This window comes from Hemiscyllium ocellatum, chromosome 2, assembly GCF_020745735.1.
Source record: "Hemiscyllium ocellatum isolate sHemOce1 chromosome 2, sHemOce1.pat.X.cur, whole genome shotgun sequence".
Lineage (NCBI taxonomy): Eukaryota > Metazoa > Chordata > Chondrichthyes > Orectolobiformes > Hemiscylliidae > Hemiscyllium > Hemiscyllium ocellatum.
In genome coordinates, this window is record NC_083402.1 from 44,975,004 (window position 1) to 45,002,485 (window position 27,482).

Genomic DNA, 27,482 nt, shown 5'->3' on the forward strand with positions numbered 1-27,482 from the left:
CATGCCGCCCTAATGAGCAACTCTCTTGACCAAGGACCGCATTTATTATGATACTGAACTTGATTGCACCCATATTTTGTCTCCACTTTAGTACAGTTTTTCCACAATACCACATATTTCAAGTAGGTTTCCAGTGTTAGAAACTTCAAAATTAGAGATTTGAGCCAATAATTCATGGCAGTTGCTTTGGAGGAACATTGAGACACTGCACTGTGGCATCCTTCAGAGATATTCCATCTACTTGCTGAAATGAATGGGACTGGTTAAAGAAGAGTAGAGGGATTATTCCAACAACATTTATTCCTGAACCAACACATTAAAGCAGATTATCTAGTCATCTCCCATTCGCTGTTTGTGAAACTTGGCTGTGCACAAATTAGTTGTCATGTTTCTTAAATTAAAATGTTGACTACTCTTCAAATATACCACGTTTGCTGTGAAACACTTTGGAGTGCCTTGAGGCTCTTGATGGTGCTATATAAATCAAGTTCTTTCTATTTTAAATATGTATTACTCTGATATAGGTATTTGGCATTTTAATTCAATCAGTCATTTAAATTGGTTTAAAGGGTCTTTACTTTTCAGCAATCTTCTTCTAATTTTTTTTGTTCTCTCTTGATGCCATTCATTCATAGTCATTTCACAGATGGTTTCTGGTCCATGCCCAACCGACCATCTATCTTCCACATGTCTAGACAGTAAGTGTTGCGAGACTATTGAACTGAACTGGTATTCATAAATCTGCTTGGTCCTGACATTCACATGGACATATTTTCCTGCAGAGGTGAAGGATAATAATCAGGCGAAGAACCGTTGCTAATTTCTCCCTCTTGCCCAGTATGGACACATTGAGACCAGTAGTAACATCTGACTGTGTGGATTTATTATGTATGGCGCCAGTCTTTTATACGTTTGTAAAAAAGCAGCTACTGCTGTGTCGCACAGATTAACTGATTTTATTTCAGACATGAAATTCATGGTTCTACTTAATTAGCAGATCATATCAACCACATTTCAGATGAATGTTTCAGACTAAATTCCTGATGACTATTGTTTTGCAGGGACCCCCTGGTGGTGGAGGGCCTCCAGGAACTCCGATCATGCCTAGCCCAGGAGGTAAACATAAGTTACCTTGCTTGCTTCTGTTTGGTTTTGCCACATTTGATGAGTAATAAGTGCATTCTGTACGGCCTTAATACTTCAATAGCAAATATTGACTGAAACATTTTAAACATAAATTGTCAGATTACCTGACTACAAGGACTCAATGGGAATTAAATAAATGCCATTTGTCTTAATTTTCAAAGATTTAGTGCTGCAAGAACATGGCATTTTGTGAACATTTTGAATAAAAACTAATTTATTTTGACTTGAAGAAGTGGCAGTAAGAGGTAAATTGTCTTTTGGTTTGAAGTATTAGGCTTCATTTTGTGATCACAAACCCAGGTTGGAGAGCCAGGGCACTTTGGTATAGTCCTCACATCTGAGAAATACTTGTTATTGACTCCCAACATTCCCTGTTGTGGACTTTACCAAGCTCTCTTACCATTAAGTATAACATGCCTGGCAACTGTTCTGTAGTGCCAGAGGTCACCTTGTACAGACCAACCAATTGTTATTTCACAGAAGTTTTGGTCAAAAGGGTCAGTTGTTAAAATCATGCAGGTGTTATATAACATAATTTGGGAATGGAGTCATAACAGGGGACATATGCACTCCAAAAGAGCTGCACTATCAAAGATTTTACTTAGATTTTACAAATGATCTTCCTTTTTTGCAAACTGAGATTCTTAAATCCTTAGAACTAGTAAAAAACTAGCCTAATAGTGACGATGTAGCCACTGTTGGAAACTCATTTCAGACAGCATGACTGCAGTTTTACAGGGAGCAGGTGAGAGCTGAGACTACTCAGCCACCCATTCCTTAATGAAGGCCCTTCAATTATTAATTAACCCAGCTTCAGTGGTGATGCTGAAAAGAAGGTATGGACATGCCAGGCTTCCATCCTGTTTGGATCTTAGGGAGGAAAGAAATGGAGTTGGGTGTGGAGTCTGCCTCCAATTAATGACCTCCTTTTCACAACAAGCAACCATTCACAAGATAAATTTCTGCACACCTCTGAGCCTCGCCCCTCTCTGGGGTTGGGCAAATGTGTTTGGTCATTGGGAGTCAGGGGTCAGGTCAGGGTTGGGAATTAGAGGGATGCAGAGGGTGGTGGTGGAGATACTGTTGAGCCCAGGAGAGTTGAAGGTTAGGTGGATAGTATGGGAATTGGGTAAAGGGGAATGAGCGCCAGAGTATCTTTGGGTCAGGGTGACAAGCCATTGCCATGGTAGGTGGCATGGGGGCAGGGTGTTGGGGGAATGTGTGCACATTCAGAGAAGAGAATGGACTTTAGATACAGGGACAGGAATAGGGTACCCCTGACATTCAGGTATGAAGCCAGGGAATGAAGTCAGTAGTTATTTTTTGGGTAAAAGCAATGACTGCAGATGCTGGAAACCAGATTCTGGAGTAGAGTGGTGCTAGAAAAGCACAGCATTTCAGACAGCATCTGAGGAGGAGGAAAATCGATGTTTCGGGCAAAAGCCCTTCATTAGGAATACCCATTTACTTTTGGGGGTAATTCAATTAGTTATCCAGGAGTTAGAACCAATTCTATTCTCGCTTAAATTTACTGGCTAAATATTCAGGTAAGTGAGTCAGACTCATTGTGGTCTGATTCCAGGTAGGCTTTCTCGAAGGGTTCCAGTTACCAGTAATTGCCCACTTATTTTCAGAAAGTTTCCGTTTCTAGGACAATTTTGAGAGTCAACTACATTTAAGAATTTCACATGTAACTCCAGTCTGCACTTCACTGATAGCTTTTTTCTGTTAGAAGATCTTGGTCAATGTTTCAGAAGAACTGGCATGGACACTGCTAAAGAATGATCAGTTTGAGGGACAGAGGATGTGGTCTGAAACGTATTTTTAAAAGTTTAATGAGAACCATTTATGAAATCAGAGTAAATTGGCAAATTAGAGTAAGGGATAAGTGAATAGAAATGATGTGGCAAACACTTAAGGGGCTACTTCGGAATACACAATGAATACATTCTAAAGAGTAAGACAAATTCCAAGTGATGGACAGACTATCCATAGTTAATTAGAAAAGTTAAAGGTAATATTTATCTTTTTAAAAAAAAGCCGATAGGTGACAGATTAGAAGATCACCCAGAACAAAGTAGGGAATATTGGCTAAAAATTTAAAAAGGAAGTAAAACTTAGTGTGAGAGAAAGTGAGTCAAAATATTAAGATGGTATGGGTTTCTAGAAATATTTTAAAAACAAAATAGTTAACAAAGTGAAAGTTGGTCCAGTAGAAAGTGAGTAAAAAGTGAGGTCTGCAGATGCTGGAGATCAGAGCTGAAAATGTGTTGCTGGTTAAAGCACAGCAGGTTAGGCAGCATCCAAGGAACAGGAAATTCGACGTTTCGGGCCAGAGCCCTTCATCAGGAATGAGGAGAGGGTGCCAGGCAGGCTAAGATAAAAGGTAGGGAGGAGGGACTTGGGGGAGGGGCGATGGAGATGTGATAGGTGGAAGGAGGTCAAGGTGAGGGTGATAGGCCGGAGTGGGGTGGGGGCGGAGAGGTCAGGAAGAAGATTGCAGGTTAGGAGGGCGGTGCTGAGTTGAGGAAACCGACTGAGACAAGGTGGGGGGAGGGGAAATGAGGAAACTGGAGAAATCCGAGTTCATTCCTTGTGGTTGGAGGGTTCCCAGGCGGAAGATGAGGCGCTCTTCCTCCAACCGTCGTGTTGTTATGTTCTGCCGATGGAGGAGTCCAAGGACCTGCATGTCCTCGGTGGAGTGGGAGGGAGAGTTAAAGTGTTGAGCCATGGGGTGATTGGGTTGGTTGGTCCGGGTGTCCCAGAGGTGTTCCCTGAAGCAAGTATTTGGCCCGTCTCCCCAATATAGAGTAGAAAGTGAGTCTGTGTGAATTGATATTGGAAAAGGAGGAGATAGCAGATGAATTGAATGTTTTTTTTTCTGTTGACCTTCACTATAAAAGATGCAAGTAATGTGCGGTATGCTTTTGAGACCCCAATTAAATATGATCTGTATAAATGATTTGGATAAAAGAACAGAAGGCATTGTTTTCATATCTGTTTTAATGAATTTTGCACATGTGATGGGCCATATGGTCTCCTTCTATGCTGTAAACATCCATGAGTCTATGGTTGCGAAGAGATCATAAATAGGTTACTTTTTTTTAAATTGAGTTAATGAAGTGGATGAGAATCTGGCACATGGAATGTAATGTGGAAAAACATGAAATTGTCTATTTTAGCAAGAAGCATAAAAATCATATAATTCACATGCTAAAATACTGTACAGCTCTGAAATACAGAGGGATCTGGGTATCCTAGCACGTAGCATGCATGTTTAGCAAGTAATTAGAAAAGCTCATAGAATATTATCATTTATTCTGAAAAGAATTGAATTCAAAACTAGACAAACTAGTTTCACTTATATAGGACACTACTAAGGCGACATCTGGAGTATTGCGTTCATTAATGATCACCTTATTTGAGGGAGAATGTAAAAGAGTTAGAAGCAGTTTAGACTAACATCTGGTTGTTGTCTTATGAGGGAAGGTTGAAGGGGATGGGCTAGCATCTACTAGGGCTTTGAAGAGTAAGAGGTGAGTTGATTTTAATTTTTTTTAAATTTACTTGTGGGCGTTGAATATGGCTGGCCAGCATTTATTGCCTGTCCCCAATTGTCCTTGAGAGTGTGGTAGTTATATTGCAGCGGTTCAAGCAAGTAGCTAATACACGGAGAGGTCGCAACAGGATACTGTGCAAATGATGTTTCCTCTTGTAGAAGAAGAACTCTGGGTCATTATCACTGTCTCAAAGTAGGGGACGTTGTTATTCAAAGTTTGGGAGAAGATTTGTAGCTCGGGTGCTCGTTGTTGTGGTTCTGTTCGCTGAGCTGGGAATTTGTGTTGCAGATGTTTTGTCCCCTGTCTAGGTGGCATCCTCAGTGCTTCGGAGCCTTCTGTGATGTTTCCTTCGGCATTTATAGTGATTTGTATCTGCCGCTTCCGGTTGTCAGTTCCAGCTGTCCGCTGCAGTGGCCGGTATATTGGGTCCAGGTCGATGTGCTTATTGATTGAATCTGTGGATGAGTGCCATGCCTCTAGGAATTCCCTGGCTGTTCTCTGTTTGGCTTGTCCTATAATAGTAGTGTTGTCCCAGTTGAACTCATGTTGCTTGTCATCTGTGTGTGTGGCTACTAAGGATGGCTGGTCATGTCGTTTGGTGGCTAGTTGGTGTTCATGGATGCGGACCATTAGCTGTCTTTCTGTTTGTCCTATGTAGTGTTTTGTGCAGTCCTTGCATGGGATTTTGTACACGACGTTGGTTTTGCTCATGCTGGGTATCAGGTCCTTCGTCCTGGTGAGTTGTTGTCTGAGAGTGGCTGCTGGTTTGTGTGCTGTTATGAGCACACATAACAGTTTGACTGGGACAACACTACTAATATAGGACAAGCCAAACAGAGAACAGCCAGGGAATATCCTAGAGACACGGCACTCATCCACAGATTCAATCAATAAGCACATTGACCTGGACCCAATATACCGGTCACTGCAACGGACAGCTGGAACTGACAACCGGTAGCGGCAGATACAAATCAATATAAATGCTGGAGGAAAGATCACAGAAGCGCTTCACAGGAGGCTCCCAAGTACTGAGGATGTCACCTAGACAGGGGATGAAACGTCTGCAACACAAATTCCCAGCTCAGGGAACAGAACCACAACGATGTTGTTATAAAATAATGGGTCACCTATTTAGAACAAAGATCAGGCAAAATCTTTTTCATGGAATCATTAGAGTACAGAAGCTGCTTTCTGAAAAGGCAGTGGAAGCAGAGTCTTTGAATATTTTCAAGGCAGCAGTGGAAAGGTCCTTAGTAAGAAAAGAGGTGAAACAGCTATTGGATTGGTGAGACTGTGGAATTGAAGTTACAATCAGATCAGCTATGATCTTATTGAATAATGGAATAGGCTTGAGGATCAAATGGTCTACTCCTGCTCCTTGGTTGTATGTTTGAAAGGGAAAGGGCACAATTAGTTAACAGCAAAAATCCAATATACTCCAAGAACTAAGAGAAGCAATTATTGGTTTATTAGTCACTTAGCAGCTTTTTTTGTGATAGTAATTATGAAGATTTCTGGAAATTTATAAGCTTCTCTTATATTGCTGCTTGTGTTATGTTTGTGGTACTGCTTCTCAAAGCATTGACTCTGTGCACGCAGTAGCAACCTCAACTAAACTACCAGATTTACCATACATATTATGTTTACTTAATTTCAATTTTATCTTTATAAGATTGGTCAAGTCTCCACATCACCAGATTCTTCGGGTGTGTTGATTGGTCTAACATTTGTCTTGATGCCCCTTCACTCAGTTAAAATTAAAGCCAATGTTCATGATCCTTGATTGAAAGACTCTGCTGTTTCACACTGTCTAATGGCTCCAGCCAGGAGGTCCAGTGTTAATGAAATACTAATCGATATGGAGTGCATCCCTGTAGAGTACATTGTCTACACTTGGAAGAGATTCGATGAAAGTCCATCTGCTACTGATGAAGCTTGGCAAGTAATACAAGTTTTTCCAAATCCCTTTAATGAGGCCTGGACATGAACCAAATTTGTAAACTGTGAGTGGGAACACCTCTGCTTAATCTGGTCAAACATATTTTCTAATCCTCAGTGAATCATGGTTTCTGTCGTGTTTTATCCACCCCCTGCTTTCCATTTTTTGCACTGATGTCATTCTCCTCTACTTTTCTGGGGAGTTCTCCTTCCCTTTTCTTAATGCAGGGAAGTACCCAGCCTCTTGTCTCATTATCAGGCTTCATCCTTCTCCACATGCTAAGTATTTCTGTGTCAGCTGCTGAGCCTTAACTTGGTCAATGAGGATTAAATGTTCAGAAAATTTGAGTTATGAATTTCAACATAATGACCATAAATACACACTGTAAATATAGACTTTTTGGTGTTTACATTGACTCAAAATCAAACCGAAAGGTGCCCGACCAGAACTGTGTAACACATTTAAAAACATACTTTGATTATGTCATAATAATTTGACAAGGTGTGAAGTAGGGCATAATATATTTCAAGAAGTACACTAATTTATGTTGAGTGCTTTCACTTTATCACTGCCATTAATTTTAGTCTATATCCATCAAAAAGGCACTGCATCTAAGACTTGAAAGGAGAATATAGTAAAAAGGGAATTTAGACTTAATTCTACTGTTAGTTTGCATCCATTATCTGGACAGCCAAATAAAAATATCTGGGAAATCTAACCAAAACATCAGGAAGATTATAATACTTACAAAGTAAATCTTTACAAATAAATCTTTACAGAAAATATCATACATCTTTAAAAGTAAGAATAGTTCTGTGGAAGGCAGATTACTAAAATCTCTACATCCACAATGCTACCACGAGTAAACATTGCTATGTTCGTGAAAAAGTTGGAATATAAGCCAGATAATGGAAGATAAATTAATGGCATCGGAGATGCGGTTTCTGACACAAATGGTGGGGATTAGTTGAGGTCGTTTTTATGAAAACAGTTACACAAGAAAAGCTGTTGCAGTTGGTTACCAAGAAACATCCATAATGATTTAGGCACATGGGAGAAAGGAACTATTTTATCTGATTAATACTGATAAAATTGAGAGCAGCCGAGCAGATTGAGGCAAATGAGGAAATAGACTGACAGCTAAAGAGACAGAACACATAATGTTTCAAGTACAACACCATGATGTTGGCTGTAATCAGGGGCCATGAACATTGGAAAACCATGATTTTATCGTAAACACTAGCAAATCATTGTAAGTGGAGTCATAAAGATGTACAACATAGAAACAGACCCTTTGGTCCAATCTGTCCACGCTGACCAGATATCCCACTCCAAACTAGTCCCACCTGCCAGCTCCCAGCCCATATCCCTCCAAACCCTTCCTATTCATATACCCATTCAAATGCCTCTTAAATGTTGCAATTGTACCAGCCTCCACCACATCCTCTGGCAGCTCATTCCATACACGTACTACCCTCTGCATGAAAAAGTTGTCCCTTAGGTCTCTTTTATATCTTTCCCCTCTCACCCTAAACCTATGACCTCTAGTTCTGGACTCCCTGATCCCAGGGAAAAGACTTTGTCTATTTATCCTATCCATGCCCCACATAATTTTGTAAACCTCTATAAGGTCACCCCTCAGCTGCTGACGCTCCAGGGAAAACAGCCCCAGCCTGTTCAGCTTCTCTCTATAGCTCAAATCCTCCAACCCTGGCAACATCCTTGTAAATCTTTTCTGAACTCTTTCAAGTTTCACAACATCTTTCTGATAGGAAGGAGACCAGAATTGCATGCAATATTCCAACAGTGGCCTAACCAATGTCCTATAGAGCCGCAACATGACCTCCGAATTCCTGTACTCTGTACTCTGACCAATAAAGGAAAGAATACCAAATGCCGCCTTCACTGTCATATCTACCTGCGACTCCACTTTCAAGGAGCTACGAACCTGTACTCCAAGGTCTCTTTGTTCAGCAACACTCCTTAGGACCTTACCATTAAGTGTATAAGTCCTGCTAAGATTTGCTTTCCCAAAATGCAGCACCTCTCATTTATCTGATTTAAACTCCATCTGCCACTTCTCAGCCCATTGACCCATCTGATCAAGCTCCTGTTGTAATCTGAGGTAACCCTCTTTGCTGTCCACTACACCACCAATTTTGGTGTCATCTGCGAACTTACTAACTGTACCTCTTATGCTTGCATCCAAATCATTTATGTAAATGACAAAAAGTAGAGGACCCAGCACCGATCCTTGTGGCACTCCACTGGTCACAGGCCTCCAGTCTGAAAAACAACCCTCCACCTTTGAGCCAGTTCTGTATCCAAATGGTGAGTTCTCTCTGTATTCCATGAGATCTAACCTTGCTAATCAGTCTCCCATGGGGAACCTTGTCAAATGCCTTACTGAAGTCCATATAGATCACATCTACTGCTCTGCCCTCATCAATCCTCTTTGTTACTTCCTCAGAAAACTCAATCAAGTTTGTGAGACATGATTTCCCACGCACAAAGCCATGTTGACTATCCCGAATCAGTCCTTACCTTTCCAAATCCATGTACATCCTGTCCCTCAGGATTCCCTCCAACAACTTGCCCACTACCGAGGTCGGGCTCACCGGTCTATAGTTCCCTGGCTTGTCTTTACTGCCCTTCTTAAACATTGGCACCACATTTGCCAACCTCTAGTCTTCCGGCACCTCCCTTGTGACTATCGATGATACAAATGTTGTAGCCCTTGAAAAAGAGAAGACTTACTTAAGTCTTTGGGTGCTGCTGAGAGGGGAACAGGGTTAATGGAGCCTGAAAATATTGGTTTGCTGTCCCATTCCTTGCTCCTTCCTTTTTTGCTGAAGCAGGTTCTGAACCAGCAATGCTACTTGTCCCCACAAGGTGATAGCCAATTGTAAGAACATTAAGATCTTGAAGGAAACCCACTTTGATTCACTCAAGTGTTCCAAAAAGCTGGGAGTAATTTAACTGCCTGGTGGCATGTACCTGGGAGCAGACCAGGGTATCAGGAAGCTCATCCCTGCCAGCCTGTGTCTGTAAACAGAAATCCAACCTGAGCTCCCTACTGCGCCCCCATACACAGAAAACATTGTCTTCACAGTAGTGGCCTATTGTTTTTCTTTGCTTTCTACGTGAAGCTTTAAAAAGGTTTGGAAAAGGTTGTGTCCATGTTGAAGCACACTGTCAGTTATTTACTCTGTTCCTGATATGTTCAAACAGTGTGCAATCACTGCATGGCTTTCGAACTGCAGTCTATATTTCCTTAGCATTTTGTTTTAACAATGGGCTGCTTGTTTAAGCAGTGTTTATATCTTTGCTTTCTAGGTTTTTTTTCCTTTTGTGCTCTGTACAGCAAGTATTTTCTAGATTGGTTCCTTCCTTCAGTATCTATATCAGTTCCTTTACCACCCACTGCCTGTTTCATAAAATATTCAAAATGTTTTGGATCTGTTTTCACTGTTCTTCATCCTCTGCCACTAATTTGGAGATCATATACAAATTCCTCTTAATGAAATGACTTCTCTATACTTGGTAACCAAGCAAAGACTGAAGGTAGTACCGAAAATGGGATTCATTGTTAATTTGGTTATATGTAGCATGCAATTTATACCACAGAAGCATTATGGAACGACATTTGACAGCCAGTAACATAAGGAGATGTTAGGGCAACAGCCAAAAGCTTGATCAGAAAGGTAGATTTGAGGTAGAACCTTATCAAAAAAAAGTAGAAATCTGGGAATTTCAGAGCTTGCCTTTGCAGCTGGAGGCTGAGCAGCATTGATTGTCCAGTTAAAGTATATGTTGTAAAAGAGACCAGAACTAGGTAAGTATAGTTTTCTCGGAGAATTGTCAGGTTGGAAGAGGTTATAGGTAGGGAAGATAGAGGCCATGCAGATAGAATATGGAAAACTATGAGGATTGCATTGGAATAGTGAAGTATGGAATTAATCAGGGTATGACATAAGAGTTTCAGCAGCATGTACTACTATCATTCATCATGTGAGATGGACAAAAGCAATAAATTTGTAAACCTGCACCATAAACATCCTGAGATAATCTTTGAAAGATCACAAGCATTTTTAACACGTTGTATTGCTGATTATTTCAGATTCAACAAACTCCAGTGAGAATATGTACACAATGATGAATGCTGTACCTCCTGGGGCCAGCAGGTCTAATGTAAGTGAAACAAGCTTTTAATTTAATTCCAACTTTAATACAAATTTTCCAATTCATTAGATCACCAAGATAGGAAATGTGAACTTGTACTCAACATCCCCACTGTACATGAGTGACAGTTTTTATCTATAACAATTCTATTCTGGTTTACAGTGTCTTTAGATCAGCCAGCATCCCATTAACTAAGGGATTGCTTCCCTAACAATATTGTGAGTATACTTAGACCAAATGAACTACAGTGATTCAAGATGGTAGCTCACCACCACATTCTCGACGGAAACTAGGGATAGGCAACACATGTTGGCCATGCCAGCGACACCCAATTCCACGAATGAATAAAAACAAAGCCCATAATTAACCTTGATGATTTACCACTCTAAGTACAAACTCTAATAATTTTGGGGTAGACATGCCCAGTACACTATAAAAACACTGTACATTTTAGGATGAGAACAATTGAATGAATATTTCACAAAAGCAATAATAACAATTTTGAAGGCATCTGTAAATATTTAAAAGACATCAACACTTTTATCAAGTCTGAATGTGCATAGAATGAAGAAATGGCAAGCGTTAAGAAAGATTCATAGGCACAACAATGAGCAAAAAATGTTGCTACCTGGTATTCAGCATCCTCTTTGACAATGGGTGAAGTTGAGATAATATTACATCAGACACCCTAAAGTTAACACTACAGCACACATGCACACCTACAGACTACTGCAGGCCATTACTGTTCTTTTACATCTGCAAGCTCCATAACTGAGCATGGTAACCAGCATACTTGTAGAACCAAGCAAATCTTAGCAACTTTTCCTCCTCTTGTCAAAAGAATGAAAAAGTGATTTGCTGCCACAGGCATTCCCATGTTTTGTTGTGGGGACCCCTGAAATAAGTGGTGGCATCTGTAGCATGTAAAAATGCTGGTCTTGTTTTACTTCTGAAGGACATTCCATTATAATGACTGGGCATGAATTTGTATCTCATTGTGATGCCACCAGGAGCCATGATGCAACTATCATAGAGAAGCTAAGCTCTCTCCAATAAGGTCTGTAAACCTGAAGTTTTGCTGACTACCATAGCCACACTTTAAATGCATTGCTTATTTCAAAAAAGACAAAACAATAGAAATGACTGGAAGATTTCCATGTGAGTGCCTCAGTCATTGACTACTCCTGTTCAATGTACCAAATGAATTGTGAAATAAGTTTTTTAATCCAACCAAAGTAAGAATGTGAAGCAATTGATCAAAATGTAAATGTACTCTTGTATATGTGGAAGGATCCATTGACGAAAGTTATTTAGTTTGTGCTTCCTATTTGTAGTTTCCGATGGGTCCTGGCTCAGATGGTCCAATAGGGGCAATGGGTGGAATGGAACCACATCACATGAACGGATCATTAGGTAAGGAGAAAATGAAGAAAGTGTGATGAATTTTTACTCATTTTGCCATATTAGTTATTCTGCTGTATTTCTCCAAATTGATAGTTCCTTACGTCTTATGAACCTCCTAATTACTATGGATGCACTTTAGAAACAACCTGATGTGTATACAACAGTACCAGAGAGGCTTATTTCCAAATCCATACAAACAACCTGAAGTTGGCATATCTCATTCAGTATTAATGTGGTACACAAATGTAAGACAGCTGCACACTGATTATAATCAACCCTCTGGTGAGTAACATTTCCTAATATGATTTTACCCCTTGGTGGATTTCATTTACTTTGGCTCTGTATAAGAAAACATGTCCTTTTAAAAGTGTTACATGTTCTCTCCTGGCACTTCAGCAAATTTATTTTACATTGGTTGTTCCTATATTTAGTCCTGATTTGTTTATGGTAGGGAAACATTTAGTCAGGGTAAAGGAATGGATCATTGTAAAAACAGTCACATACAGCTATCAATAAGCAAATAATTGATTACTTTCTCTGCCTTCTACTACCTTTCTCCTGTTTCACTTGTGATGACATTGTTATTCATTTTTAATTTGATTTCAACCACAAGACAATGATTTTTCATCATAGATATTGTGAAACCTCCAAAACAGTGTACCTTGATTATCAATATATCTTCAAATGCATTTTTGAAACTGCACAAAGATACTAAAAGAGATTTAATCATAGTGCAAAATCCTTCATGGAATAGCAGTTTCTTCAATCAAAAACTAAATTAACTGTGCTATCCTATGCTGCATAACCTTTTTTCTTCTTCCCATATCCCTTCCTTTATTCTCAACTACTAAATAATTTAAATTTTCATTCTGTTTTGATCTTTAATTTTCCTGATTTATCATTAAGGGATAGGTATAGCCCAGTACAGATGTTGGATGCCAAATAGAATGTTGAAAGTTCAAATCTGACCCTTTGACCTGACTCATTTCCTCCATTGGACAAAGTTTATATTTTATCAACCAGACAATTGAAAGTGAGACAGTTCATGTGGGAAATGGAGGAGAAAAAGGACAGAGTGATGTGAATTTCTTGGATTTAGCTTTCTGTTTTACTGATGGTTGAGTCTGTAATTCCTGTAGTATTACTTTAAGATCTACCTGCAGAGCTAGTGAAGATGGCATGCTGGGAGATGCTGCTTTTAGGACAAACGTTCAGAAAAAAATTGGACTACATTTACACTGAACTGTATTGCATTATGAAAATCTAGAAATTGCTATCAAGGATTCTACATTAGCACTAATGTATCTCCGTTCCACTTAACAGGCTTGAGGCTTGTGTGACAAAATCCCAAATCAGTGCAAAATCCATAATATTGCTGTAATTACCCTAATGAGTATTCCCAACAAAAGACATATGATCGAAGTTTTCTGTCTTCCTCTCATCAGGACAATTTGCAAGAAATCAGTTTAAGGGCAAAACAAATATTTATATTGCATGAGAGGAAAAAGCTGATTGGTTGGCAAGAGTTAAAAATCTCACAACACAAGGTTATAGTCCAACAGGTTTAATTTTGGAGCGGCGATCCTCCTTCAGGTGATTGTGGAGGGCTCGATTGTAACACAGAATTTATATCAAAAATTTGCAGTGTGATGTAACTGAAATTATACATTGAAAAATTGATTGTCTGTTAAGCCTTTCATCTGTTAGAATACAGTGATAGTTTCACTTCTTTCATGTGTAAATCACAAAACTCTTCTTTTTAAAGTTGCATTCTCGGGTTAGCTGCTAACAATGGTGATAGCTAGACAATATGTTGAAGGTGTTAGCCCCCTGTGTTCTCTGTCTATGACCTGCTGTTTAGATTGATTCTAATCTAATAAGTGAGATAACAGTGTTTTACATAAATTCCTGCAGTTTTTGAGCTCAGAGTTCTACATGAATGTGTGCAGTTTTTGAGCAAAGTGCAATGTAACTCTGCAATATAAATTCACCCCACAAAATATGTGTGTGTGCATGTGGGTCTTTGTCTGTCCGTGTGTGTGTGTGTCTGTCTGTCTGGGGTGGGGTGTGCGTGTGTGTGCGCGTGCACCGTGGGTGCAGAGTGTCTTAAGTCTGCGAGGGGGTGCATGTGTGAGCGTGGGAGTGTGGGTGTCTGTAGGGGTGTGTGTGTGTGTGTGTGTGCGTGTGTGTGTGTGTGTGTGTGTAGGAATATCTGTGTGTGTGTGTAGTGAAATGGTGATCACCTGTAATGTGTACAGGTGATCACCATTGCACTACACACACACACACACACACACACACACACACACACACACACACACACACACACACACACAGATATTCCTACACACACACTCTCACATACACAGGTACACACAGACGTGTACACAGACAACCACACACACTCCCATGTTCACACACGCACCCCTTGCAGACGTAAGACAATCTGCACCCACTGCGCGCATGCACGCACACACACTCACTCACACTCTCACACACACTCACTTTCTCACACTCACAACCCTCACCCCAAACAGACAGACAAAGACCCACATGCATGCACATATTTTGTGGGGTGAATTTATATTGCAGAGTTACATTGCACTTTGCTCAAAAACTGCACACATTCATGTAGAACTCTGAGCTCAAAAACTGCAGGAATTTATGTAAAACACTTATTAGATTAGAATCAATCTAAACACCAGGTCATAGACAGAGAACATAGGGGGCTAACACCTTCAACATATTGTCTAGCATTGTTAGCAGCTAACCCGAAAATGCAACTTTAAAAAGAAGGGTTTTGTGATTTACACTGCAAGAAATGAAACTATCACTGTATTCTAACAGATGAAAGGCTTAACAGACAATCAATTTTTCAATGTATAATTTCAGTTACATCACACTGCAAATTTTTGATATAAATTCTGAGTTACGATCAAGCCCTCCACAATCACCTGATGAAGGAGCATCGCTCCAAAAGCTAGTGTGCTTCCAATTAAACCTGTTGGACTATAACCTGGTGTTGTGTGATTTTCAATTGTGTACACTCCAGTCCAACACTGGCATCTCCAAAGGTTGGCAAGAGGACTGTGATAGGTGATTTGTTTAAATTTTAGGCCAGACATGTTGACCCTGATTGGTCTGGGCATTGCTCTAAGAAATTAGCTAGTGAATGGCTGTCACCTGTTTTCTTGAATTGAAACGAGTGAAATGCATGTACATGTTCTTTCTGTCTACAAAGAACAGAACCATGTGAATCAATCTATATAGCTTCCACTATAGACAAGTACACCACGCTCCAAGCCGGATTGACGATACTGAATTGGCTGTCAGCATAATTCATCCCACACTTAGGACTATCGGCAAATGTTGTCCAGTTGCAGAATCACATCTAATGTTGCACATTGTACTGCAAGTTTCGTAAGTTCAGGCTAGTTAGGCATGATGAGTACCATGCTGGTATGGTTGTGAACACCAAAATAAGGGTTTTCACCACTAACAGGTTTCTGCCATCAAACCAAAAACACCTTATACCTATCACACAAATGAATAATGCACCGTATGAATTTCAGTGCCAGGTATTCAGACCATTCATACCAAAGATAGGTGTATGGTATCAATCTGCATATCAATAGAAATTTGACTCTAGAAATTATTTACAGAATCCTTTGAGTGAATGAGTTTCTGTTTATATAAGTTTTGTGAAGTGTAGAAAAACATGAAGTTTGCCTGTGATTATAAAGTTAAAGATTGAAGGCCATGCTGGAGTTGTTAATCCTGTCTCTTTAAGTTAGCTTCTGCATGTAAATTGTTACCTTTTTTTATTAAATTGTTGTAGCTTTGAAGGTGTAAGGAAACCTAAGGTTAAATCAGCTGTCTTTTTCCATCCAGTGTCATTGTCATTCATTTATGAATAATGTGCAAAGATGTGCTCTGATTAATTTACCTCAACCCTTCCTGTGTAGTCAATAGTTTTACCTGACTGAAGGATATCCAGCAAGTGCTGCAGGGAAGTAATAGAGCTCAGATGGATGGAACAAAAGCTAATTAGAATGTTTGTCTATTAATTTCAGGCTCTGGAGACATGGATGGCATTTCCAAGGTAAACATCAAGTTTAATAAGCATGCTATTTTTAGCTTTTCGCATATTAGTTAAATGTACGCATGACCAACCTTTGTTACAATGGTAGTAAACTTACAGGGCATGAGGTATTAAGACCCAATGCTTACAAATACCATAATATAAAACAAAGAACTGTGGGTGTTGGAGGTCTGAAAGAAAAATAGAAGCTTCTGGTGGAACTCAGTAGGTCTGGCAGCATCAGTAGGAAGAAATCAGAATTAATGTTTTGAGTCTGATGTCTCTTCAGTTATGTTACAGCTGTACAAACCTATAGTTAGGTCACATCCAAGGAGCAGGAGAGTCAACGTTTCAGGCATAAGCCCTGTATCAGGAATGAAACTTGTGAGTCAAGGGCACTGAGAGATGAATGGGAGGGGGTGGCAGCCTCCCCCCCCCCCCCCCCCCCCCCCACCCCCCTCCCATTTATCTCTCAGCCCCCTTGGCTCACAAATCTCATTCCTAATGTGAAGGGCTTATACCCAAAAAGTCGACTCTCCTGCTCCTCGCATGCTGCCTGACCAACTTTTCCAGCACCACACTTTCAACTCTGATCTCCAGCATCTGCAGTCTTCACTTTTCCTAAAACTTTAGTTAGGTCACATTTGGAATATTGCATGCAGTTCTGCTCAACACACTACCAGAAGGATGTGGATGCTTTTGAGAAGGTGAAGAGAAGGTTTACCAAGATGTTGCCTGGTCTGGAAGTTTTTAGTTAAGAGGAGAGGTTGGATATGCTCTGATTATTTTCACTGAAAAGCCGGAAGCTGAGGAGGTGACCTGATAGGGGTTGACAAAATTGTGAGAGGCACAAATAGGATAGATAGTCAGAGGCTTTTTCCCAGGGTGGAAAGGTCAACTACAAAAGGTAACAGGTTCAAGGTTAGAGGAGGAAGGTTTAGAGGAGAAGTGTGGTGAAAAGGTTTCACCCAGAGGGTGTTGTTGCCTGGAATGCATTGCTAATGGAGATGATAGAAACAGGCAGGTTAGCAACGTTTTAAGGTGTATCTTGATAGACACATGACAGGGAGGCAAACAGAAGGGAAGAAACTACACATTGTTTAGAATTAGAATTGGCACAGGCTTGGTAGAAATTGAATTAAATATTTAAAAATAAGTTTATTTTAGTTAATTCTGTGTTAAAGAAATCTTTTTTTTTTCCTTTCCAAATTGTAGTTAAGTATGCAGATCCTTTTTTTAAACATAGAATATTACAGCCCAGTACAGGATCTTCAGCCCTCGATGTTGCGCCAACCTGTCTAATCAGTCTGAAGTCTATCTATCCTTCACTACTCCATTATTATCCATATATTTATCCAATGACCATTTAAATGCCCTTAAAGTTGGTGAGTCTACTACAGTTACAGGAGTGGCGTTCCATGCCCCTACTACTCTCTGAGTAAAGGAACTACCTCTGACATCTGTCCTATATCTCTCACTTTTCAATTTACAGCTATGTCCCCTCATGCTAGCCATCACCATCCAAGGAAAAAGGTTCTCACTATTCACCTTACCTAACCTTCTGATTATCTTTACATGTCTCAATTGTTATCTCTCAACTTTTGTCTCTCTAATGAAAACAGCCTCAAGTCCCTTAGCCTTTCCTTCCCTCCATACCAGGCAATATCCTAGTAAATCTGCTCTGAACCCTTTCCAAAGCTTCCACATCCTTCCTATAATGCAGTGACCAGAACTGTACATAACACTCCAAATGTGGCCGCACCAGGTTTTGTACAGCCGCAACATGACTTCATGGCTCCGAAACTCAATCCTTCTACCAATGAAAGCTAACACACTACATGCCTTCTTAACTACCCTATCAGCCAGGGTGGCAACTTTCAGGGATGTATGTACATGAACACAGAGATCTCTCTGCTCACCTACACTGCCAAGAATCTTGCCATTAGCCCAGTACTCTTTATTCCCTGTTGTTTCTTCCAAAGTGAATCACCTCACCCTTTTCCACATTAAGCTCCATTTGATTGGTCTGAGATTGTTTATCAGGTTTGTCAAGAGGTCTTTTGGCTTATTCAGTCATGCTCCTACTCCTGAGTTGGAAGCTCTGGGTACAAGTCCCACTCCACAACATGTTGGCCATGGAAGGAATGTTCACGGTGTGAGTTAACAGGCAGGCTGCTAATCCCAACAATACTTTCTCAAAGTAAGGGTGTCATGGCATTAAATTACAGGAAAGATATTAAACAAGCAACATCAGCTTTATCCAGTGAATAATTAATTATGCATATCCAGTGTTTCAGTTTAGATTCCAAGACTATTCGGTATGAGGTGGGAAAACCTCAGGGGATGCAGACTTTCTTTAAGTACCTGAATAGATTTGATTTACTTCCTTGATTTGTTTTGTAGTGCAGTATTATTGAATTAAAACTTTAAGAGTTTCATGTCCTCAAAAAAAAAATGCTTGTCACCTCTTCATGGAGAAATGGATCGAGACTATCCGAGCCCAGTTTACTTCAGGCACTTAACAGTTGGTGTAAAGGGGAAATATTTATCATTTCTTTATGGGCTGGATTTAAACCCTGAGGGAAACAACTTTTAGCGCAGTTTGAAAATTGTTCAAATTTGTGAATGCGATTGTTAGAACTGTTGGCTGTTTGTGGGTCGTGTGAACTCAGTGCAGCACCATTCAGCATTGCAGTGACAAACTTCAGCAGCTATTTGGCCTGTAGATCTATTCTAAGCATTTTTTGAATGAACACTGAAAACACCTGCCTTTGAAATATAAAATTTTCTGTGGAAATGAAAACAGCTCTACTGTGCGAATGGTAGTCATATTGATATGGCGATGTTTCGCATGTGGAACGCATCCCAACTACTTTGTGGTATTGAAAGCCATTGTTGTCATTTTAAAATATGAAAAACACAGGTAGCTTAGACCAGCAGTGGCAAGTTAACTTCCTCGAAGGATATTTAATAAACATGCAGCTGTCAGAGCTGGGGCTGATCACATGTGGCGGTGGGTGGAAAGAATAAAGCCTCATTAAAGGCAAGCACATAGGTTTCTGTGGACCACAACTCTTCTCCTCCCAGTCTTCATAAGAAGCTTTATGTGCCTATAATTCAGCTCTGGGCAGGTTGGCCTGTTAGACAATCCATTGCTGATTCCTGAACTTAGGGATCCAACTGCAATTTTAGTTCAATGTTGTCAGGGAAGGGATATGTTGTCTCTGTACTTCAACTGCTCCTGATGTCCCAGCTTATTTCCAAGCCAAGTGGAATGAGTTAAAATTAGGAGTACTAAACTAGTAAGAAACAATACAATGAGAAATGAACACAGAGAATGCTGGAGAAACTCAGCAGGTCTGATAGAATTTGTGGAGAGAGAGAAAAATGAGATGTATTTTGAACTATAAGAATTTTCTTCTCAACTTTATTATTATCAGTACCTATTTTCTGTGAAGCTACTGGTTAGCTATATTAGGAAAACATACATACAAACAACTAGTTCCTCGTGTTAGACTGGGAAATTCAGTTTATACCCAAGTTCTGAATAAATTCACTGCCTTTTTGATCCAATGCAGTCCACCTTCTGTGGGTTGACCCACAATGCCATTAGGGATTTTGATCCAGTGACAGTGAATGATCGCTGTTATATTTCCAAGTTAGGATGTTGAGTAGCTTGCAGGGGAACAAAGAAAATTACAGCACAGGAACAAGACCTTCAACACTCCAAGGCTGTGCTGATCTACATCCTCTATCTAAACCTGTCACCTATTTTCTAAGGATCTGTACTCCTCTGCTCTCTGCCCATTCATGTATCTCTCTCTGGATACATCTTAAATCATGCTATCATGCCTATCTCTACCACCTCCGATGATAATGCATTCCAGGCACCCACCCTCTGCATAGAGAACTTGCCACGCATATCTCCCTTAAACTTTTCCCCTTTCACCTTGAACTAGTGATCCCTCGTAATTGAGTTCACCACTCTGGGGAAAAAGCTTCTTGCTATCCATCCTGTCTATGCTTTTCATGATTTTGTAGGCCTCTATCAGACCCCCCTCAACCTCTGCCTTGCTAATGAAAATAATCCTAATCTACTCAACCTCTCTTTATAGCTAGTGCCCTCCATGCCAGGCAACATCCTGGTGAACTTCCTCTGCAACCTCTCCAAAACATCTACATCCTTTTGGTAATGTGATCACCAGAACTGTACATAGTATTCCTAATGTGGCAGAACCAATGTCCTATACAACCGTAACATGACCTGCCAACTCTTGTACTCAATACCCCGCTTGATGAAGGAAAGCATGTCGTATGTCTTCTTGACCACTGTATCAACCTGCAATACCACCTTCAGGGTACACTGGATCTGAGCACCCAGATCCTCCTCTACATCAATTTTCCACAGGGCTTCTCTGTTTACCATATAGTTTGCTCTCGAATTGGATCTACCAAAATGCTTCACCCTCTGCCATTTCTCCATCCAACTCTCTAATCTATCTATATTCTGCTGCATTCTCTGACAGTCCCCTTCACTATCTGCTACTCCACCAATCTTAGTGTCATCTGCAAACTTGCTAATCAGACTACCTATACCTTCCTCCAGATCATTTATGTACATCACAAACAACAGTGGAACCTGAAGATGGTGTTTTTTTTTAATGAAAAAGTAGTTAGTGACCTTCAAAATGTATTATTTGTGCAATTTTTAACTTGGTTTGTTGACAACATCTGAGTTGCTGTTTTTGGAAAAAAATACGTATTACAGTCAGTTGAACGTATAGGGTTCTCTTGGCAATTTATGTCCTACTAGAAATTTCAACTTCCAAAGCAGTTTAAAACCAATATCCAATAGCTGTGCAATAAGGTTACAAAAGTTAAAAGTAAAAGCTCCCTGTATTTTAATTTTAACATTGCGGTGTGGTTTGACTTATTTCAGATGGTTTCTAAAATACTGAACTTTTAATGAGCAAGTTCATGCATGATGGGCCAAATGACCTCCTCCTGCACCATAGTACATCTGTGATTCTGTTGCATATCACCTTTTAGCAGTATTTGACCACTTAGCACCTTCATTCTGTATGCACAACAAATAAGCAATGAAATAATTGTCAGTTAAATATAGCTGAGGTTTGCAAAGATCTCCTCCAATGTCCTAGTTTTTAAGCAAGCACGGATCCCACTGCTTTTACTCATCAACATAAAACTGACTCCACCCCTTTAAAAGACATTTGGATAAGTCCATGAATAATAATGTTTGAAGGAATATGAGCCAAGTGCAGGCAGGTAGGACTAGTTTAGTTTGGGATTATGTTCGGCATGGACTGGTTAGACCGAAGGGTGTGTTTCTGCACTCTATGACTCAGACTCTGACTCCTGGACACTGTGCCAGCCATTTTCTAGTACCACTTTGAATCTAGAAAAAGACAACTGAAGGCAGGGAATATAGTTCATAATGGACACTGTAGGTACTGGACCTTACTTGATTTCAAAATATTGTACCCAAGGTTTTCATATCCCCTTTTACTTCATACTACAGGCCATTTCTCCCATGTGGAGACCCACTGTATTGAACTTTGACAACTGTCCTACTTGGCCCTTCAACCCCTGCATTAAAACTTGATGATGTCCATCCTGCTCCTCTTCTTCCCTGTGGAGGCCCTTTGTTCACAACCACTAATTCCCCCTTTCCATAGCCTGCATGCACTCCAATGCTATTCCACACATCTCCCATACACCCTGAAATTGCCCTACATCATTCTTGTATACACCTCTTCTTTTTCCTCAGCCTTGATTCCCCACTCCTATGGTAATTATGTCAATGCTGTCCCTACAGGCTCTCCTTGAACCCTCCTGAAACATTGCTAGATAGATACCTAGGACTGCATTTACCATGACCTTGACCAACTTTGACTGGCAGCTCCTAGACATGACTGACCAAACCCCTGACTGCAGTGTTTGCAGTTCCCTGACCGATGATACAATTTCCCATGATGGCATGTGCTAGTCCTATAGGACTGACCACTGCCCATTCTGTGGATTGGACTGGAATAGATCTGTGAACTGTAAGCATCCTAAGTAAATAGCTGGCCAAGCCTGAGCCCTGAGTAGTGCTGTCAAACAGATACCTAGGGGTTTAGATACATAGTTCTTTGAAAGTGTGGGGTGTTAAGAAGGCATTTAGCACGCTTACCTTAATTGCTCAGACCATCGAGTATAGAAGTTGGGACATCACGTTGAGGTTGTACAGAACTGTGGGGCCACTTTAGGAGTACTGTGTGCAGCTCTGGTTACGCTGCAATAGGAAAGATATTATTAAATTGGAGAGGATTCAGAAGAGATTTACTAGGATATTGCTGGGACTGGAGGGTTTATGTTATAAGGAGAGACTGGATAAGCTAGGACTTCTTTCACTGGAGTATAGGAGTTGAGGGGTAACCTTACAGAAGTTTATAAAATAATGAGGGACATAGATAATGTAAATAGCAAAGATCTTTTCCCTAAGGTGTGGGAGTTCAAAACGAGGGTGTATATTTTTAAGATGAGAGGAGAAAGATTTAAAAGGGACCTGAAGGGCAACCTTTTAAGACGGAGCATGTTTCGTGTGTGGAATAAACTGCTAGAGGAAGCGGTGGATGAAGGGACAGTTACAATATTTAAAAGACATTTTGGATAGGTGTATGAATAGGAAATATTTAGAGAAATGTGGACCAAATGCAGGCAAGTGGGACTAGTTTAATTTGAGAAACTTGTTTGGCATGGAAGAGTTGGACCAAAAGGTCTGTTTCCATGCTATACGACTCTGACTGTATGATCTATCACAGATGGAATCAAGGCCCACTGACTGATAGTGGCACTCCCTTGATTGGACTTAGGACTAACCCCCACCAGTTTCTGACATGGCCATTTGGTTGAATGCGTGTGCTGTGTGTTTGCTGAGTAAACAGCTGGCGCATAGTGTAGGAGTTGCATTGACTTCTTTGTGCCATTCATCAAGATATACTCCATACCCACTCCACCCCTACTGACAAGCGTGCTAAGTAGTCCATCTCTACTGAAGAGTACTTATATATGGTAGCTTTTGGTCATGATAGCTTTTAGCTCTGGCCAAAGTATCAGTATGCTATCTTCACTTTGTGGTGCCCTCTCAACAATTTTAACAACATTGAAGTAAAAAATGAGTACAGCTATTGAACAACGTTTGTGGAGGGGAAATTCCTCCAGAGGTCAGCTTGCAGCCACGGCGATAGCCAGGTGGGTTTACAGGAATGTTTGGCAGGTACCTCAATATTTACCTGAAACAATATACCCCACCAACCCTGTCTGCTGGTGAGAAACTGCATCCAGACAGTATGTTGCTATGGACCCTATTTAGACCGTTATAGTGCCAATATCATGGCAAAAAGACACATCAGCTGTAAAAATTCCAGTTGCTCTTATCAATTATCTTAATTAGCCTTTTATTTAACTTAGGTAGCTATTCCACCTCCATTCTAGCCTTCAGGAAAATGGCTTCAGGCATCAAATGGAGCTGACAATCAGGACTATAGTTCAGAGTTACATGTGTGCTCATCTCCGTTAGCTCCCCCACCATTTTGGAGGCAAAGATCCTACCATCTGTATATTTTTGGATAGCCTGTGTCTGGGAGGATAGGCTAAACTTGCAACAAAAAGCTGAGGTGTGCAGCTGGCTCTGGCTTTGCTTTGAATCGAACTGTTGGTTTTGTCCACAGAGGCCATGATATCTGCATGAATCATTAAGTTTACTTTTCAGTGCGGTACTGCTATTTTTTCCAAACAAAAACATGTTTTCTTCTTAGATTTCAATTAACTTTCTGGATGATGAATTTACATTTTTGTGAGAAAAATATAAATATCAGTCTCTAAGTCAGACTCAAATTTACTGAATACTAGTCACTCTAAAACCTTTGGCTGGGAGAATATTTTCCCTTAATTTATCCTAATTTGTTACTAATAAATTGATAAACAGGGACCAATGGCTGATGGTGAACTTGGATTTTCAGAATCTGGATCAGTGGTGCTGGAAGAGCACAGCAGTTCAGGCAGCATCCAACGAACAGCGAAATCGGCGTTTCGGGCAAAAGCCCTTCATCAGGAATAAAGGCAGTGAGCTGGAAGCATAGAGAGATAAGCTAGAGCAGGGTGGGGTGGGGAGAGAGTGGCATAGAGTACAATGGGTGAATGGGGGAGGAGATGAAGGTGATAGGTCAGGGAGGAAAGGATGAAGTGGATAGGTGGAAAAGAAGATAAGCCGGTTGGAGAAGTCCAGATAAGTCATGGGGGGAGTGCTGAACTGGAAGTTTGAAACTAGGATGAGGTGGGGGAAGGGGACATGAGGAAGCTGTTGAAGTCCACATTGATGCCCTGGGGTTGAAGTGTTCCGAGGCAGGCCTTCATACTTGTCATAGAGGGAGCTTATCAGACTAATCCCTGCAAAAGTGGGTTGATCCGGTGAGACGAAATTGTAGAGACTGGGTTTGTACCTCCTGGAGTTTAGAAAATTGAAAGGTGATCTTTTTGAAGTTAAAAATCACACAACACCAGGTTAAAGTCCAACAGGTTTATTTGGAAGTACAATCTTTATAAGCACTAGGATCTTATTGAAGGTAACAAAACACATAGATGCTCAAAGGGGTAGTTGCAGGAAAGATGTTTACCATGGCTTGAGGTGTAGAGCAAGGGAACACAGTCACACAATAAGGGGTAAGCCATTTAGCACTGAGATGATGAGGAATTTCTTGACTCAGAAGGTAGTGAATCTTTGGAATTCTCCCCGGGGCCTGTGGATGCTCAACCAGTGAATATGTTCAGGACAGAGATTCACAGGTTTTGAGATAAAACCGTAAGATGTAGGAGCAGAAGTAGCCATTCAGCCTACCAGGTCTGCTGCACTATTCAATAAAATTATAGCTGATCGGATAATCCTCAACTCCACTTTCCTGCTTTACCTTCATGTCCCTTGATTCCCTTACTGATCAAGATATTAAAGTGATATTGGACAGTGTGGAAAAATGATGTTGACTAAAAGATCAATCATAATAGCTTAAATAGCAGAGGAGGTTTGAAGGGCTTACTACTACTTCTATTGCCTATATTGCTATGTAGAATGAACTTCCTATTTAGATAGTTAACAGTGAATATGACACACAACTATAATAGTATAAATTGTGATTCCTAGATTAATTACAATAATTTCCAACTTAGTAAATTTGCATGCAGAACTAAAGCAGTGTAACTTAGAATGCAGCAACTATGCAAATAATTGAAAAGTATACGTAGCACATTATTACCATGCACAAATGCATGTACACCAAATTGGTGAGAAATGTGCCCATAATTTCATTTGCATTTCAGAAACAATTGAGACCTTCGGCTAACTAAGAGTTACTTTTTATCTGTTGCATAGAACTATCATGTGACAAAAGTTTTATAGGTGCAAGGATGTTCTGATTTCAGGTATAATGAACCACGGTTGAAATGATTTAATAATAATCATTATTTAGCATACGTGCTTATTGCTAAAACATATAGTACAGGTTGTATTTGTTTATTAACAAGCTTATTTATGTTGTAATGTGATTAAAGCTTCTGATTGATGAATGTTACTTTTTTAATGCTTGCCCATAGAATTCTCCCAGTAACATAAGTATGAGTAATCCGCCTGGCACTCCACGTGATGATGGAGAGATGGGTGGGAATTTCCTGAATCCCTTTCAGAGTGACAGCGTAAGTATTTTTTTATTTTACTTTTAATTGTCTAATGCCACTCAGCACATAAGATTCATTATTTATGTAAAATACAAGGAAAGTGAGTGGAGTTATGATTCATGCAGAGGATTTTCTCGAACACTGCAAATATCTGCTGAGTTCCTTGTTGGGGAAAGTAGCCATCAGTTTTCCATGTATCATTTAGGGTCATGAACGGTTAGAAGTAACTTTCTCTTTAATTTGTATCATCTTGGTTATTCAACTACTTTTTTTTTTACGATGAGATATGAGTTCTGAATGTTTTCAGTTTTGATAGAATGACCTAGAAGGACTTGTAACTTAAATATAGCAGCACTTGAACATGAATGTTAACTTTTACTGCTGTCCTATTCCAATTCTGTACTAGTTTTAAAAATGGATCTTTGGTAGCTAGTGTAAGATAAACAGTTTTTGATTTAATAAGATAAAACAAAAATAAAACAAAGAACTATGGATGCTAGAGATCTGAAACAAACAAAAACAGAAATTGCTGGAGAAACTCAGCAAGTCAGGCTGTATCTCTGAAGAGAAATCAGAGTTAACATTTCGATTCCAGTGATCAACTTCAGTTCAATTCAGTTCAGCTCAATTTCTATTTCTGGTTGAAAAAAATAGGATATTGCTTAATTGAACTGTTATGGACCAGACCAAATCCCATTAAATATTTTAAGAAGGTAGCATAAGCAAAATAAAGAAGGAATTGGAATAATTTAGTTTTAATGGAAAACTTAACAGAATAATACTTAGAGTAACTCTTAATAATTAACTGTTCCAATATAGTAACATCAATAAACACACCCTTAGCAAAAGCTAAATCTAGAACACAGGTTATCTCTCAGCTATTGGCTATAACCGAGAGAGGACAAAAGAATAGTTTCCACTTCTTCAACAGCAATTGCTTCTGAATGCTAAAAGTAAAAATCCTGTTTATCTGGGTGGGTACTTTACCACATCCGTTCAGGCTGCTTCAATTGTTACAACTTTTAAAAAAAAAACTCAAAGCTCACAATCCAGTTACTTTGCTGGCTAGCTAACAAGATAGCTTGTTACCTCTGTCTTAAAACCTTCCTTTTAAAAAAAACAGGATGAAATCACCTCTTAAAGCCATACCATTGTCGTCGAACATTTTATCACTACAATCTGATGTGCATGTAGATCAAGTTAGACTATTACATGAAGGATGACAGACTTTTCACAGTTAAACCTAAATAAATTAGGGCAGTACTTTATGGAGATAAATCTCTTTATCTGGTTATCTTATCTGATGTGGCCCATTGAAGGAAGTGAAAGAAATGAAACCCTAATCCCCAAGGGATTCTTCAATTTGCTACTATAACTGCAACCTTCACAAACTAGCCAAGTTAGTTTCTCAGAATGTGTGAGGTGGGGGGGGGGGGGTTGT

At 39.9% G+C, this 27,482-nt stretch overlaps 1 protein-coding gene across 1 annotated transcript in view; it reads left to right on the forward strand.

Moving 5' to 3' along the window:
- Positions 1-27,482, forward strand: part of LOC132823016 (single-stranded DNA-binding protein 2) — a 374,063-nt gene that overhangs the window by 324,092 nt on the left and 22,489 nt on the right. The window contains exons 13-17 of the mRNA XM_060836550.1: positions 1,062-1,116; positions 10,766-10,836; positions 12,162-12,240; positions 16,305-16,333; positions 25,961-26,059. Of these exons, the coding sequence (XP_060692533.1) occupies positions 1,062-1,116; positions 10,766-10,836; positions 12,162-12,240; positions 16,305-16,333; positions 25,961-26,059 (333 nt within the window). The remainder of the gene's footprint in view (positions 1-1,061; positions 1,117-10,765; positions 10,837-12,161; positions 12,241-16,304; positions 16,334-25,960; positions 26,060-27,482) is intronic.